This window comes from Artibeus jamaicensis, unplaced genomic scaffold (assembly GCF_021234435.1).
Source record: "Artibeus jamaicensis isolate MK-2021 breed Jamaican fruit bat unplaced genomic scaffold, CSHL_Jam_final contig_471, whole genome shotgun sequence".
Classification (NCBI taxonomy): Eukaryota; Metazoa; Chordata; class Mammalia; order Chiroptera; family Phyllostomidae; genus Artibeus; species Artibeus jamaicensis.
Window position 1 is genome coordinate 5,434,565 of NW_026521850.1, and position 12,719 is coordinate 5,447,283.

General features: G+C 56.8%; 1 protein-coding gene across 3 annotated transcripts in view; it reads right to left on the reverse strand.

Annotated features, from left to right (window-relative positions):
• LRRC8A (leucine rich repeat containing 8 VRAC subunit A) overlaps nt 1-12,719 on the reverse strand; it is a 31,605-nt gene that overhangs the window by 5,060 nt on the left and 13,826 nt on the right. For all 3 annotated transcript variants that reach the window (XM_037147504.2, XM_053667811.1, XM_053667812.1), the window contains exon 3: nt 5,102-7,266. In XM_037147504.2, the coding sequence (XP_037003399.1) occupies nt 5,102-7,258 (2,157 nt within the window). In that variant the 5' untranslated portion in view covers nt 7,259-7,266. The remainder of the gene's footprint in view (nt 1-5,101; nt 7,267-12,719) is intronic.

Consider the following 12,719-nt stretch of genomic DNA (forward strand, 5'->3'; position numbering starts at 1 on the left):
AGCACTGGCTGGCGTCACTCACTGGACTAAGCACTGGCCTGTGAACCAAAGGGTTCCGGGTTCGATTCCCAGTCAGGGCACATGCCTGGGTTTTGGACTGGGTTCCCAGTGGGGGGCATGCAAGAGGCAACCACACATTAATGTTTCTTTCCCTTTCTTTCTCCCTCCTTTCCTCTCTCTCTAAAAATAAGTAAATATAACTTAAAAAAAAAGAGAGAGAACAATGTATGGAAGTAGAGCAGCATGCTGAGAAAACTCCAACCCCTGCACGTTGCTGAGGACTGAGAAGCCCAGCTCTGTCACTTCCCCTTCCTGGGGCCTCAGTTTCCTCATCTGTCAAGTCACAGACTGCGAGTGCATTAGCCCAGTAGAGGCCCCTCGGAGCCCCCTTCCGATCTTGCAGAACTGGAATACCGGGCAACACTCACTGGCAGCTTAGTCCACAGGCAGGCTTGTTCTGAGCACTGAGACGATCAACTCTTTTAACCCTGGGAACTACCTGTAAATATTCTATAACCACTCGCCCCATTTTTCAGATGGGGTCACTGAGGCCCTGGAGAAGCTAACTTGCCAGTGGTTCACAGCTTGAAATGGAAGAGCCAAGGGGAACCAGGTTCAACACATGTCCTCTAAGCGTCTGCACCATTGGGGGAACGAGGAGTGAACCCGGGGCCCAAGGGGGACCGCTGTGTCCTGGCATGTCAGAAGAGCTGCACAGTGCCAGCTCCTTCCCTGCCTGTCTGCAAGTTTCAGCTGTGAGCTCTTACTGGGCCAATCTGCCCTGAAACGACCTACTTCAGATGTGATGGGCAGGAGGGATCCTGCCAGCTCTGAGGTCACTCTGTCATTGTCCCCATTTTCCTGCGGAGGAGGCCAAGGCCTGGAGAAGTGAAACGGGACACTGCAGAACCAGAAAGGGCCGAGGGGGCTGTGGGCTCAGCCTTCTCCGACTTGGAGCCCGCTGGGGTCCCAGCCTGCCACCTGCGGTATGGTGGGCTACGCAGCCCCGGGCAAAGCCCTCTCCCCACCTGGACCTCAGTCTGCCCATCTGTGGAATAAAAAGGTTAGACTAGAGATGTCTCTTGTCTGGGACCTTCTGGTAGACTTGGACCTGTACCTAATAAGCTCTTGCTCTCTCCGGCCATTTTTGGAAGAGGACACTCATTTCAGGGCAGGAACTTGTCCTTCCCAACAGGAAAATCAGTAACGCTATTGCTGGACAGAGGCCATGCTATGAGGGGACACTGTGGCTATTTTAAAGGAGACTCCTGACATGGCTTCCAAAATTGCCACCGCTGTATCCACGGTCAGGAGTGGAGCAGAGGTGGCTCCAGGCCAGCAGGGCCAAGTTCAGGGACGTAAAGGTGAGAGGGCAGAGGGGACATGGGCTCCAGCAGTACCGAGGGGCACGGAGCCTTCCAGAGACCCCACGCCCCCACAGTGACCCCCTCTGATGACGAAGACAGGGTTAGAGAGCGGTGGGGAAGCCTCCAGCCGAGGGTGGCAGAGCTGGGGTTCACAGGCAGAGCTCCCTCCCTGCCACCCCCTCCCTGGAGCAGCCCCTGCCCCAGCCGGTGAGCTCTCTCCAGAGAAAGAGAAGCTGCCTTCAGTGGCTCTGTGCCCTGCCATGGCCACACCTGTCCTTTAGGCCTGTCCTTCTTCCCAAGATGTCACTTGTCTGCTGAAGGCTTAAGTTCACACCACCCCCAGCCCCGCTCTGTCCCACGTCCTCAGGGACCTCAGTGGATCCCCGAGCACCACCGAAGCAGCCTCAGGTCTACCTGATCTTTGGAGAAAACAACCTCCCAGGAGCCTCTGGGGCTGCCCCATTGTTCTCCAACCTCCCCGACAAATACCTGGAAAGAGATCATCTCTCTTCAGCCCATTGTGATCCAGCCTCCACCCCCAACCACCCTTGAAACTCTGGCCAAAGTCACCAACTGCCAGCCTCCGAATCCACTGGACCCTAACCTGCTCTCCTTTCAGCTGACTCCTTCACGTGCCAGGAGCTCTGCCTGGCCTTGCTCTTCCACTGTCCACCCTGAAGGCTCCAGACAGACTTCTTTCCTCCCCCGTCCATCCTCTCTCCCTGGGGATATTGCCAAGAATCCCTCTCACCCATAAGCCCCAGGGTGATGATACCTTGAGCTTCAGGCTGATTCAGCATGGCCTCCTGGATATCCCAGGGCCCCAGACACCCAACATGGGATACATAATCTCCCCTCTGAAAACCGGTGCCTACTGCTGTGTCCTGTCCCGAGGACCCTCCACCTGCCCAGGCAGCCAGGTGAGAAACCTTGTGCCACCCAAGACCACGCCCTCCTCCCCACTTCCCACCCAGCCCCCATCGAGTCCACCGGTCCCTGGCAGCTCTACCAGTGCAGGCATGACCCCTCCCCAGGGGCTGCACACCGGTTTCTATCAGCCGCTGCCTGCTCACCTGGCCCCTCTACCCCCCACACTGTAGCAAGAGCAATCTCTACACTGCAAGGCAGCTTGCCCCTCTATCCACTCAATCAGCAAGAGTTTGGTGAACACTTGCTCTGAACAAAAAGAGCTGAGGTCCCTGTCTTGAGAGTCTATGGCCTGGTAAGAGGAATGGACATGAAATAAACAAAGATCCGGTCATTGAAAGGGAACTGGGAAGAACAGGATGCTCCTTCCAGCTCTTCGGGGGGGAAGTCCAGACTCCAGGGGTGGCTCACTGCTTTCTCCCTCGCCACTTTCGGTCACAGCAGAAACAGAACCTACTGACTCCTCCTCGCCTCTCACCTGACTCCTCATCCTTCAGGGGCAGTGAGGTGTCCTCCCTCTGGGAGGCCTGCCAGCCCTGCCTTAGTCTGAGTTGAGGGCACTCTTGTGTTCCAGGAGCCTTACGCCCCAGCATAGCTCATGTCACACCGTGCTTACTGTCTTTCCCCACGGGTCGGTGAGCTCAGCATGGGCAGCCGTGGGCACGCTGCCCCTTGTTTGTCCCTGTGTCCCCAGTACCGCCATGCTTTCAAGTACTAGGAGTACTTGAAAAACATTTGCCAAGTCAATGAACGAACAAATGAATGAGTGGACAAAGAATGCCTGCTTTATCAAGGTACTCCTTAGCATGAATTTAAACCTGGGAGAACGAGAGTCAAGGGCCTGGGCTGGGCCATACCCAGCCCTGCCCTTTGACCTGCAGGCCAAGGTGGCCCACGAGGAACCATCGGGCCTCTGAGGAGGGGCCTACGGCTTAAGAGGACGAGCCTGACTAAGAGGGACCCAAGGGAGCTGTTTTCCCTAGAAGGCCCCTGGCACTGCAGGGGGTGGGGACAGGACATGATTAAGCTGTGCAATAAGCAGGGTGTCAGAGGGTCTCCTCCTGGGGACAGCATGCCTGCCTGCCGCCAACTCCTTTCCTGAGGGGTGACCTCAGCCTACAGATATGACCTAAGAGGCATGCCTGGGGTGCGCAACTGGAGGTGGGGGGCAGGATGGGGAGCCAGGCTGGCTGCTGGCCACACCCTCCACTGGGGCGCCAAGCCCCAGTGCCCGCATAGCCCCCTGGACAGCGCAGGCGTCCCAAAGGGACGCGGGATGACCATGGCTGACCCAACTCCAGGTGCATTCTGGCCCCGGGCTGTACTCTGGGGGAGCCACCTGGTCCCCCACACATCTTAGAGAAAGAGCTGGGTTTTGGGGCTCTCCAAATATGGCTTCTCAGCAGCAACCCAATTTTCCTGATCACTGAGCCTGTCCCAGGTTCTGAGGGCGGACTCTCCAGGGCAGGGCAGCCTGGCATCTGACCTTCCCCCATGTTCATTCCCACAGGCAGGCACAGTCCTGACTTGGGGGAGGGAAACCAGATTTGTCATCATCTCAGACATATGCAGACAGGTTGGTTTGCAGGCGGAGAAGCTTGGGCAAGGGGAGGGGAGCTTCTCGGTGGCATGCCTGGGCTCTCCGATCTGAGTGACAATGGAGAAGGCAGGGGCATTTCAGGGTCTGGGGCCGCTGGGACACGGGGGGTCCCAGGAACACTGTGTGCTGCACAGGGCTGACACACAGCAAGTGCTCGCTGACCAGCAGGGCTGCTCTAGGCCACCACCTTCGATGGGGGCACAGAGATGGTAGCTAAATCGACCCCTTCCCGGATGTCCCAGCCCTGGCCACAGAACTCCATCACCACCCACCTCAGTGCGAGTCCCCACCCTGAAAGCAGGGACCCAGAAGAGACCTGTTCTTTCCACTGTCAATCTCCCCACAGGTCCCGGGAGAGGCAGGCAGAAGGAGGGCCCCCCCAGCACCGAGGGTTCGCTCCTACTGCAGAGGCCAGACCACAAAGCCACAGGGGCACCCTGCTCTCCGCCTCACCCACCTACCTCCGCGGAGGGGTCTGGGGTGGGGGGCCTCCTGGGCCAGGCAGGGGACTGGTGCGCAGAGGCCACGGCACAGGGACTGCCGACTGTCTCCCGGGTGTGGCCTCCCACACTTCTGGCCCCAGACTGCTTGCACAATTTCCTCTCCGGAGGCAGGTGGTGACAAGTCAGCCCCGACCAAGCCCAACTCTGCCCTCCCCCACCCCCAAACGCAGAGCGGAGAGGGGTGAGGGCAGTGTGCTGGCAGCTGTGGAGGCAACCTGGCTTCCCCTCGGTGGGCCGCCGCCGCCGCCACCACGAAATTTCGCTCTTGGCAGACCCAGACTGGAGCTTTGGTCCCAAATCTGGTCCAGGACAATCCCGCCAGCTCCTGGCTGAGTACCGCCTCCCCGACCCCGCTGACAGAGACAGAGGGAGGCAATCACAGGCCTTGAGTCTCCTGCCCGCACACACTCCTGCCTACGAGAAACCCACACAAGGGCACCTTGGGGACAGACCCCACCTGACCACACAATCCCTCCTGGCAGGAGAACTCTGTCGTGTTCTGTGGTGGAGACAGGCTTTCAACCCCAGACATCTGATCTGGCAGGTCTGGAGTGGAGGTGGGGAAACCTGAAGTTTTAAACACTCCTCCCAGGCAGTTTTGGGAAGCACAGGTGAGGTCCTGAGACACGGGGCCTCCCAAGCACCCCAGCAGGGGCCACGACCAGCCCGCCCGCCAGCCCCCACAAGGAGCCAGGGCCACTCACCCGGTTGGCCGTGACGGCCAGGTTCTGAAGGCTCTGCAGGAGGCCGATGTCGGCGGGGAGGAAGGTCAGGTTGTTGTGGCTGAGGTCCAGGTAACGCAGCTTGCGGCAGTAGAAGAGCTGTGGGGGGATCTTCTCGATCTTGTTGCGGTTCAGGTAGAGGCGCTCGAGGTTGGTGAGGTTGCCGATCTGGATGGGGATGTAGGCGATGTGGTTGTACCACAGCTTAAGGCAGGTGAGGCGGTGCAGGTGCTGGAAGCTGATGATCTCCTCGATGGTCTTGAGGTTGTTGTCCTTGAGGTCAATCTCCTGCAGGTTGTGGAGGCTAAAGATGGAGTGGGGGATGCGCTCCAGGTCACAGCGGATCAGCTCCAGCTCCGTCAGGTTCACCATCTTCTTGAGGCTGTTGAGGACGATGAGCTTGGTGCCCTCGTTGTTGATGGACAGCTTCTGCAGGTGCACACCCACGTCCGTGACCACCTGCGGCAGCTTGCTCAGGTTGCTCTTGAGCCGCAGCACCTTGAGGCGCTTGAGCTCACGCAGCCCATCGATGACGATGTAGCGGTTGTTCTCCGCACTCAGGTTGCCCGTCAGGTGCAGCTCCTCCAGCGTCTTCAGGCTGTAGATCCACAGCGGGATCTCTTTGATGTCCGTGAACTTGATGTGCAGGGCCCGCAGGTTCTCACGCAGGAAGGCCAGGGCCGGCGCCTCGATCTTGGCCGCCGTGTGGTACAGCCACAGCTCCTGGAGGCCCGTGAGCTGGGCGATGCTGGGCGGGATGGTCACGTCCGGGATGAGCTCCAGCTTCAGCACCTCCAGCTCCACCAGGTCGAACACGGTGTCGGGGATGCCACTGAGCATGAACAGGTGCAGTTCCAGCTTGTCCTGAGCGTTCTTGGTGAGCCGCTGCCGCAGCTTGTCCAGCGTCCACTCATTGTTGAGGTTCAGCTGCCGCAGCTTGTTCTCGCTCACCTCTGACAGGAAGACGGCAAAGCGCTTCGAGTAGAGCGGGTCGTACTGGTCGATGAGGTGCAGCATGAAGGCGAAGTCATTCTTGACGTCGGGGATGTCGCTGTAGCTGCTCTCCTCGCGGATGGACTCGAAGGAGTACTTCTTGAGGGAGCGGCGCAGCATCCACCACAGCGTGTACATGCAGATGAGGCCGTAGAAGATGACCAGGCTGATGTAAAAGGACGCCAGGATCTTGAAAAGCGTGGCCAGGGGGTGGGCACACCGGTAAGTGCGGTAGCCCGTCAAGCTCTCGATGTCCACGGTGCAGTCCACGTCGAACTTGATGTTGTGCACGTAGTAGACGGTGTAGCAGATGATGAGGATGAACTTGATCACCTTGATAATGGTCTGCCGCATGTAGAGGCGGTACACGATGTCGCCCTCCTCCACGTGGGTTCGGAACTTCTTCACCTTCTCGAACAGTGCCTTGGCCTGCTCCCCCTCCTTCTTGTCCAGCACGCCCGTCTCTGAGCGGTCCACGATGCCCTGCTCGATCCGAGACTTGGTCCTCTGCAGCATGGGCACGGTGGCCTCCACGTCCTCGCTGACGGTTGACGACTTCTTGTCCATGGAGCCATTCATCTTGCTAAAGGCCGGCTTGGGATCGCTCTCCTCCACCACCGTCTCCGACAGGGCCCGCGTGGTCCACGGCGAGTCGAAGCACTTGAGCAGTATGGACACAAAGTGCTCCAGCTTCGAGCTGGTGCGTGGGAACTTGAACCAGAAGTTGCTGCAGGCCAGGAAGATGAGTGTGTGCAGCAGCACCAGGTAAGGGAAGTACTTGGCAAACCAGTGCAGGCGGTTCTCATAGCACACGGCGTCCACGTAGTTGTACTGGTGCCGGTCCAAGTCATACCTGATGCCGGTGGGGCCCGTGTCAGGGATCGGAAGGGCAGTCGAGTTGGGGTAGGAGGGCTCCGGGCCAGGGGCCACCCAGCCCCGAAAAGAGTCGTTGCAGGAGTCCTTGGTGACCCACTTGCAAGGCAGGCAGATCATCTTGTCCTGGGTGACCTGCAGCGTGCCCCCGAAGACCGCGATCATCAGCATGACAATGGAGATGTAGTCGGTGAACACGTCCCACCAAGGCTTCAGGATCCGGTACGCCGGCTGCGTGTCCGCGAAGTAGCGGAGCTCTGTCACTGGAATCATGGTTCCACCTAAAAGGGTCCATGTGAGGGAGTTACTGCAGGTGGCCTGGCTCCCTGGGACCCCGGGGTCAGGGGAGGGAGACGATGGGTCTGTTGTCCAGAATCCCACCTCGAGTTAGAGCCTTGCCATTCGCAGGGCAGCCCGCAGATGAGCCTTCCTCCAGAAGCCTTGCAGTCACCAGACGGCTGGGAAACCGCCGTGGGGAAGGCAGGCAGCCCCGCCCCCCAGTACACAGCAAGGAAGACTGAGCACTGAGACCAGGACCCGCGCTGACAGATGGCTAACTGGCCCTCACAGGAGCCCCCCTGCACTCCAGCAAGAACATTCTGGAATTCCCAGCTGGATCCCATCCTCTTACTGATAAGACTGACTAGAGGGCCTTGTTGAAAACCCCCAGTTCACTAGGAACCAGCTGCCGTGAGCCAGCGACCTGAAGAGATTTCTGCAAAGCACAAGAAAAGCCAAATGGAGAAAAGAGGGCTTAACGTGAACTCACTTCCGTAAACCAAACCGGGAGGTTCGAAAACCCCTCTGCGTGCGGGTGGTTATGTCCATACAGGATTCCAGGAGCCCCGGGGGGACCGGAGGACACATGCCCAGCAGGTGCACCCAAAGAAGAGCTTCTGGGGGGGGAACGACAAGAGAACTAGAGCGCACTCCACCGGAAGCGGGACGACACAATCGTGCCCGTGCATTTGTGTGAGGTTCTCTCTGGCCGTGTCCATCCACGTGAGTATATGAAGAAACTAGAAGCAACCACAGCAGGATCTCTCCCTGAAGAGTCAAACTCGGCAGGTCTCGGGTAAAGCCAGGAATCTGCTTTTGTAATACGTGACTTCGGTGACTGGCCAAACTTGGGAAACACGAGATGAGAAGCCACACTCAGGAAACCCAGCCAATGGCGCACAGGAGGTGTGCTTCACGACACACACGGGTAAGGAACCTCACCCATGGTCGCTCTGCCAAGGTACGTGGCTCTTGTAACGGGCAGTAAAGGCGAACGGGACAAAAAGGAGCCAGGTGCTGGCAGGAGAACGCCCGGGAGAAATAAACAGTGTAAGGACAGAAATGAAACTTCCTGAAAAAAGACCATCCAGGGTTACCCACTGTTAGCTTTTCTTTTCTTTAAAACTGATTTAAAGGGGGAGAGGAAGAGCGTGAGACAGAAACATCGATTTCTTGTTCTACTTATTACGCACTCACTGGTTGCTTCTTGTACGCGCCCTGACCAGGGATCAAACCCACAACTTTGGCGTATCAGGATGACGCTCTAGCCAACTGAGCCACCTGGCCAGGGCCGGTTACCTTTTCAATGAGTAATAATCTTGTCCTCTGTATGTGTATTTAAAAAAATAAAGTGAATTTTATGTTACACCCTATTTTTAAATCTACACTTTAAACCAAAGTTTAAATACCCATTCTTTTTATTTTAGTATGTTATTTATTTTTAGAGAGGGAAAGAAACATCAATGCGTGAGAGAAACATTACTGTGTGGTTGCTTCTCACACACTCCCAACTAGGACCTGGTCCACAAGCCAGGCAGGTGCCTTTACTGGGAACAGAACTAGCGACCTCAGTAGATAGGCCAGCACTCAATCCACTGAGCCACACTAGCCAGGGCTAAACACCTGTGTTTTAACAAATGGGTCTGGCCCTGCATGGTGAACCAAAGGGTAGCTGGTTCGATTCCTGGTTGGGACACATGCCTGGGTTGTGAGCCAGGTCCCCAGCAGGGGGCGTGTGAGAAGCAACCACACATTGATGTTTCTCTCCTTCTCTTTCTGCCTCCATTCCCCTCACTCCAAAAATAAATGAATAAAATCTTTTTTAAAAACCACCAAAAAACCAAATGGGTCTGTTTCTTTTGGGAGAGGACCAAGGGTGCCCAGCTTGTGGGACGGGCCACCTTATTCTGACCACTGATACTATAAATAGCGACAACAGTAATGGATGCTTCGGAAGACTGGGCCTCCGGTCCCAGGGCGCACTGGGACAGGTGGGGAGAACAGGAGGGGCGCAGGACGGGACTCTGCACAGGAATCGGGGCCCTGCGATGGCTGTGCGCCAGGCACTGAGGGGGCCCTACCATGGGGTTCCTCTCACGGAACCCCTTCGATGTCCGAATGCGGGGCCTACCTTCAGCCCCACTCCACGGTGGGGGGATTAGGTCCAGACAGGTAGAGTCCCTCTTACAACCCACCCCCCTGCTTGGGTCCTTACCGCACGGTGGCCTTTTCCCCGCCTGCCTGCTCAGAGGTAAAGCAGGGGTAAAGAGACTGAGCAAGGAGTGCAGCTTCCCCGCCCCCGGGGTTCCCGGGGCTCAGGTCACCACAAGGCCAGCAGACGCCAGCACTGCCCTGGTGAGGCTAGCAGGCCCAGGGCGGGGCAGGGGCGGAGGGTGCCCCACAGGAGAGGAGGGCCCGGGCCCTCTAACAACCTGCTGGCTCTCACGCCACCCACACTCCCAGGAGAGTGGCACTCCAGGGGAGCCTGTTGGATCAAGCAGCGGGCCTCCCGCCGAGAGACCCCTGAACATTCAAGGCACGGGGACATTCATCCCTCCCTTCCTGGCTCCCCGAGTCCACAGTCACTGGGGACGGGAAGGAAGGAGGGAGCAAGAGGAGACCGCCTGAGCGCCTGCCCTGGAAAACCCAGAATGAGTGGGTCGTGGCAGGAGGCCAGGTGTCGGGGGTGGAGGCCGTTTATGACCAGGCAGGATGTGGTTGCACCTCACTGTTTCAGAGGGAGAATGGGCGTGTCAGGAGCTTGAAGAACACCCAGCCGCACCGTGAGGAGGTGTCTCTGGGCCCCCGCTCCCCGGGCTCTGCACATGCAGCCTTCCTGACTCCTGGTTCTGAGCTGGGAACTGGCCACAGCACTGTTCGAGGTGAGGCAGCCTGAGGCTCAGCGAGGCAGGAACTAGCCCAGGCGGCTCCGTCCCAGCACACCGTCTCTTACTCGCTCACACACACACCCAACAGCTGGTCTCGAAGTACCTCCTGCACTCTGCTCAGCCCTGGGCTCGGGCCTGTGGGGGCAATTAAGGTGACAAAGGAGTGTCCCCCATTTCAGGGGCCTCTCGATCCCGTGTGAGTGTGGAAAAGGGTGGGACAGACAGCGGAGTGCCCAAATGACTGAGCCCTGTGTGCGGGGTGGGGGCGGGCGGCTGTGGGTACTGCAGGACAGATGGGTGCCAACTTCGTACTGGAAAGGGCTTCAAGGAGGTGGGTCTTACACAAGCTCCCCACCTCTCGCAGCCTTAGGTCCTACACAAGGGGCAGGACACCTCACAGGGCTACTGGGAAGACCATGGAATTTCATGCATTTACAGAGCTGAGTGCAGAATGGGGCGGGCAGTCAGTTTTGGCTGGTATCAGCTCTCTTCGACCTTCTCACCCGGGAGACGACCAGAAGCTCCTTGGGGACAGGAGTCATCAGCCACAGTAGGTGCTTTGTAAATTCAGAGGGTCTCGAGAGATCCGCTGAGAGGGGGACAGGGCCAGAGTGGGTGCAGAGAACGGCACGGGCTTCGCGGTGTGGCAGGGAGAGGAGGCCTCAGCCCCAGGCAGACCGGGGCTGGCTGGCTGGGCTGCAGGACGGGGGAGGAAGCAGCCTGCCCGAGGGCCATGGATCCCTCACGGGCAGGGAGCTCAGGGCAGCCACCTGCCCCAGGAGCTGGGCCACTCAGGGGACTAAATACCCCCACACCCACCGTTAGAGCAGCTCCACAGGCCCAGACCAACGGCTGAGGCCAAGGCCAGGAGCTTCCCGAGCCCAGGAGGGGCAGTTGTTTCGGTGCCCGTTCTTTTCTCAAAAACGTCATTATAGTAAAATGCATTACAACACAGAGTTTACCACCTTCGACATTTTTAGGTGCACAGTCCGGCGGCGTCAAGCGCACCCCTGCTGCTGCGCGACCCCCCCACCCTCCGCTACAGCATGCTCGTCATCTTGCAGAACCAAGACTCTGTCCCCATTTGGCACTAACTCCTAATTCTGTCCCCCCAGCCCCTGGCAACCACCATTCCACTTTCTGTTTCTGTCAACGTGACCACTCTAGAGACCTCGTGTCTGTGGAATCACACGCTATTTGTCCCTCTGTGTCTGGTGCGTTTCACTCAACACAACACCCACCAGCATTTCCTTCCTGTTCAGGCTCAATAGCATTCCTCGTGGCCACTGTATAGACAGGGAGACTGGAGCTCAGGGAGAGGACTGATGTGCCAACTTCACATGCCTGTGAGTGACGCCAGATCTCCTCTGGGGGCCCTTCAGACGGGGCAGACCCCACCTGACAGCTGCCCCAGGGCCACACGGGGCCATTCGTCCCCTGCCTGCACTTAGCCCTCCAGAGCCAGCACTGCCTCCTAGCAGAGGTGTGGAATGGCTCCTGTGCCAGGGCCTCAGCTTCCCTGTCTGGAAGGGAGCAGAGAATCTCCTGGGTCCATGGACGGGTCCATGTTTTGTAAAAGACAGTCAAGGTACTAAGGGGCGTGTGATACCAGAACACAGAACTCCCAGAAACATAAGAGGGAGACAATCCAACAGGAGAAAAAAAGGCCAAATATATGAACAGACAACTCAAAGGGGAAAAAATGCAAGTGGAAATTAATGTACGAAGTAGGTTTTTTTTTAGGAAAGGTTTATTGATTTATATATATATATACATATTTTTAAATTGATTATGCCATTACCATTGTGCCATTTCCCCCCCTTCATTCCCCTCCACCCTGCACACCCCCTTCCACTCACATTCTCCCCTTTAGTTCATGTCCATAAGTTCTTTAGCTTCTACATTTGCTATAATGTTCTTGCCCTCCCCCTATTTTCTACCTACAGTCTATGCTACTTATTTTCTGTACCTTCTCCCCCTTCTCCTCCTCCCACTCCCCTGTTGCTATCCCTCCATGTGATCTCCATTTCTGTGGTTCTGTTCCTGTTCTAGTTGTCTGCCTAATTTGCTTTTGTTTTAGGTGTATGTTTGCTGTCTTTTTACTTTTCATACTTTTAATCTTCTTTTTCTTAGATAAGTCCCTTTAACATTTCATATAATAAGGGCTTGGTGATGATGAACTCCTTGAACTTGATCTTATCTGAGAAGCACTTTATCTGCCCTTCCATTCTAAATGAAAGCTTTGCTGGGTAGAGCAATCTTGGTTGTAGGTCTTTGGATTTCATGACTTGGAATACCTCTTTCCAGCCCCTTCTTGCCTGCAAGGTCTTTTTTGACAAATCAGCTGACAGTCTGATGGGAACTCCTTTGTAGGTGACTGTCTCCTATCTCTTGCTGCTTCTAGGATTTTCTCCTTCATTTTAATCTTGGGTGATGTAATTATGCTGTGCCTTGGAGTGTTCTTCCTTGGGTCCACCTTCTTTGGGACTCTCTGAGTTTCTTGGACTTCCTGGAAGTCTATTTCCTTTGCCAGATTGGGGAAGTTCTTCTTTATTATTTGTTCAAAT